At 35.7% G+C, this 4,638-nt stretch overlaps 1 protein-coding gene across 2 annotated transcripts in view; it reads right to left on the reverse strand.

The window, feature by feature from the left end:
• urp2 (urotensin II-related peptide) overlaps nt 1-4,638 on the reverse strand; it is a 27,318-nt gene that overhangs the window by 16,154 nt on the left and 6,526 nt on the right. The window contains exons 2-4 of one of the 2 annotated variants that reach the window (XM_016664132.1): nt 904-1,227; nt 766-800; nt 438-588 (exon numbers count right to left, since the gene is read on the reverse strand). In XM_016664132.1, coding sequence (XP_016519618.1) covers nt 438-588; nt 766-800; nt 904-1,227 — 510 coding nt within the window. Of the gene's footprint in view, nt 1-437; nt 589-765; nt 801-903; nt 1,231-4,638 lie in introns of both variants that reach the window. The other variant, XM_016664131.1, reaches the window with a different exon arrangement.

Consider the following 4,638-nt stretch of genomic DNA (forward strand, 5'->3'; position numbering starts at 1 on the left):
GAAGTTTGATACCTAATACTTATAAGGTATGTGTCTTATTAACTTTACATTTTCTTTGAGAAAATAACATTGACTGTGTTTTGAATAATGTCAATTTTGTATTAAAAGTGTCATAATTTACCGAATGACACTTTATGACAACAGTCATAACTATTCATGAAGACTTATTGATGTTCATGACAGGTGGTATGTCATGTTTATGACAGTGTCATGACAGTCTTATTCAACCCCCTTCAAATAAAGTGTTACCTAAAATAGCCCATTGCTCATATTTTCAAGTAGTACTTTGGGTAATATAGTTTTAATGTACTTCAAATACTGTTGGTCACTCTAACAAAGTGACACAATGTGTCATAATGAATAATAAAAATGGCATTTGTAGTTTGAAAACAGTGTCAAACACAGATGCATGGTGAAAAGGTTTTGGCTTTCTTCACCTCTTTTGTTGGTCTTCTTGGTCTGTGGTGGCAGAGACTTCCTGAAGTTTCGCCCTGGCATACTCAGGGCAACAGAGTCTGGGCTTGACCTGGAATCAGTGGTCTGCGAGGCTGGCAGAGTGGCAGCAGTTGTTTTTACTGGAGCAGGGAGCTTCCCACAGGAAGAAATAACAGGCAACAAATCTTATGTACTTGGAGGGAATCATGCATATAAAAGCTCTTCTGATTTTTAATATACATCATATTATATTGTGATGTACATAATATGATGTAGGCTGTAAATCACAACACTGGAGTAAAGTTAATTGATCTGAACACTGGATCTTACCACTTTACTTTTTCTTCTAGGATTTTTGCTGTTTGCTGAAATAACAAAAGGGAAAAGAAAAAAAACGAATGCTGATCAGGAAGAAGGATAGGAACTGGTTTTAGAATCCACTTAAGTGAGAAAATAAAGTAATATTACCATGAGGGATAAGAGTGATTTGTGAGCTCAGTGTGCTGTTGAAGGTCTTGTGCAGCTCTGCGAGGGCTGAGATCATTTTCAGTATCTTGGCTCGATTATCTGGTCTGGCTGTATCTGTACTTGTTTGTGATCTTCCAGCCATAATTCCAGCAGTGATACTTCGTTGGGTAATCTTTTCTGCATTTCTTGTCATTTTATCAAGCCCAGCTGATTTTATGCTAAAAAAACATTTCATGCATTGACTCGGATTTAATGGGGAGGCTTTCGACAGGACAGATGATGCTATAGTGCCAGGTGGTAAAAGATCTGATGGTGTCCCAAACCCTGCTAGAAAGAAAAAGAGGTTACAATATGCATGCTGAAAGTTGTGTCTGAAATGTAGTAAGTACATTTAGTGAAAGGTTTAAGTAATTCTCCAAAGACATGAATTAAAACTAGTACTGTCAATCGATAAAAAGAAAATTATCAGATTAGTCACACTCTAGCACAGTGAATAATCACAATTAATCACTATGCCTGACTTTCTAAGCTTAAAATATAAATCTGCATGCAGAAAAAAGTTCCTGGTGAAACAAAGTTATAGCAATATTAAAAAAGCTGAAGTGACCAAATGAGATTTTTTTTTGCCTTGATGTGACCTTCATCTGATCTTTTCATGACAGTCTGAACAACACAGATCGGATTTTTTCTAAAGCAACTCAGGAACATATCGGATTTAGGACCACCTGGATATGTGGTCCTAAAGTTGATATGTATCTGATGTTTTCAGATGTGACCTCTGTGTATACCGTCAGGTCGCATAAATCCCATGATTCATCTGACCCGAATGTCATTGATATTCAACAAACGTCACTGTGGTGTGACCTGATGTGCTCAAACGGGAAGAAAAACAACAACCATGGTGGATGATAATGAGGATTAAAGTGCTGATATGCTGCCTATGGTTGGATAACTTTAACATGAAAAGACACGCTCCACCATGAGCATTCATGTTTCCTCCTGCAAACACTAAGCACTTCTTCGTCTTTTTTTAATGTGGTTGGCTTAGCATGTCCTCTGTGTGACATTATTGCGCCCTCTACCATACATGCGGCACACTTTCAGATCCTTTGCAATTCACACGAGAAATCATACAAATTTGGAAATGTGAATGACCATGCAAATGAATTTGGATTTCACAAAAACTCTGAATTGTGTGTTGAAGCCTCCAGTGTGACTGTGGACTGAGTACCTTACTGCTTAAATATAATTTAAGAGGGAAAGATGCAGCCGTTTGCTGATAATTAAAGATTACCATACTACATAAATAACAAAGTAATTTTTTTATTTATCTTCTCTGTGTACTGTTTTGTTCAGCTCAGCAATCAGCATTTAACCTCATGAAGAACTTTTAAAGGTAACAATCTCTGTCATGATTGGTAGTTTGGTGAGGTGAGGGAAGACGCAGGCAGACCCAGGATGAAGATGAATGGTGGTTTTAATGATAAATCCAAATGAAGTCCAACAGTAGCAGCACAGGGAAAACAGAGAACACAAGGAACTGGCAGACGACATAGACGAACACACAACGAGGACCCGACAAGGAACACAGACAACAGGTGGGCCTAAATACACAGGGAGGGTAATCAGGGAACTAGACACAGCTGGGAGCAATCAACAGGGAAGACACAGAGACTCACAAGGGAAAACAGATCTAGACAGAAAAACCTCAAAAATAACTACAGAAAACACAGATCACAACAATCTCAACAATCAAATTTTCACAACTTCCCGGAAGATTTTCATTGCTTTAATTTGCAGAGCTTATAATCTCTTATAATCAAATCATGATTAATTATCTTTCCCTATAACTGTATCTATTTGAACTTTTTACATTTTCAAGGAGACAGAGAGTGAGGCTCGTACCCCCTTTCCTGGGTTGATCCATTTGTTCTTTGTTCTCTCCTCCTGATGTGAACACAAAGACTATCCCCGAGACACAACCCCGAATATTAGCAAGTGCTTCTGCCTTATCCTTTTTTGAGCAATGCCTTTGTGACACGTAAAACCATCCCTCTTTGCTGGAAAATTCCTCCTTTTTTGCAATTAAAACTGTTCCCCTATAACCACTTATACTCTGTCCTAGACAACTTCCCTTTTTCTCACACCACATCTGAGTCATCTTCTGTTCCTTATCTTACCAATCAATACATTTTATACATTTGTAATAAAAATATAATTTAAGTGATAAAGACTTAGTTTAATCTACTTCCCAATTATTGATATCATTATTTAATATTAATTCATTATGAATATTTGTAGCATTCAATTCCACAGTTATAAAAAAACCATCAGACTGCTCACAATTTTAACTTGTTATTTAACCAATACAGCTTAGATAAACTTTTCATCATCATAACTTTTCCATGTTTGCAATTTATGATTATACATAGAAAGTAAAACATTAAAGCATTTACACAAAGCAGCTTAGCACCAACCTGGTTTTTACTAAAGTCTTACCCTGTTGGTTTTAGACGTTTCCTTGTATTATTAGTCATCAGTAAACTTCTAAAAGTCTAATCATGAACTGGTTCTACAAAATAGCCTTTGCCTGAAAGGACATAAAGATAACTGTTCCTTTTACATATATCAGTTTTGTCTCATCACTGCTAATAAATCTAGATTACTAACAATATGCTGTCTACTTCTGTAAACTTCACTCTTTCACTGTTAAGTCTGAATCTTCATTATAGAATAAATTGGATGGTCCTAGATTATCTATTTCACACCAAAAAAATTCATAAAACCCTCAAGTTATACTAATATCATCACATCAAATACTTATTTCCTACACTTGTCCCCACCCTGGGGCTGCATCATCCTAATGTCAAATCTGTATCCCACTTATTAAAATGCGAAGACTCTCAATGACTGTTAAAATTATTACTTTCAACATTAATTTGCAAAGAATAAGACTTTCTGATCATTCACTGAAAAGAATAAGTAAATACTTCATTTTAAAACATAATGAGAATGTTCTCCCTTAGAGAACATACCTACTTCCTCAAATTCTCTATTTCTCCCGTTTTATGATTTTACAATCTCCTGCTCATTTTTGCTCAAAATTTACACACAACAAAACAGCTGAATTCATTCTCTTTAACTGTATTGTGATAGTATCTTTCTGTTAATTATTTTAACTAAGGGGGACAAGGGAGTTGTCAAATCACATGTATTTTGACAACATCAAGGTTTCACAACTATCAGTATTTTGTAGTTATGTATCACTGTAAATGACTTTATTGATACATATATATTTATTTGTTTTTTGGTGTTGTTCATTTGGCCAGGAGTTGTTTGTTGCCTTTCAACCAATGTTTTTGATTTGAAGGGGTTTTGAAGGAACAAAGTTGCTAGGTGATCTACACAGACTTCTGACAGTAACTGACGGTTGGCTGTTTTGGACATAGTGCAGAGAGTGAGCGAGCATACAAGTCACGGTTGAGGGGAGATAACTAAGGAATAGTCCAATTAAGGTCCAGACAATCAATTAGTTAGCGCTTTGTTGATGAGGGAACAAGGTGGGTGTTTTGATGAGTGAATTGTATTTATTGAGCATGATGTTTATTGTTTTGACATGAAATGGTGTTAATATTTGATTAACTGTCAAACAGTTGGAATACGGTTTGGTTCATTTGTAATAGAGAAATGTTATAATTAATTAAATACATGTATTGTAAATTTAATGTTATTACA

The sequence above is a fragment of the Poecilia formosa genome, unplaced genomic scaffold, assembly GCF_000485575.1.
Source record: "Poecilia formosa unplaced genomic scaffold, Poecilia_formosa-5.1.2 Scaffold469, whole genome shotgun sequence".
Taxonomy (NCBI): domain Eukaryota; kingdom Metazoa; phylum Chordata; class Actinopteri; order Cyprinodontiformes; family Poeciliidae; genus Poecilia; species Poecilia formosa.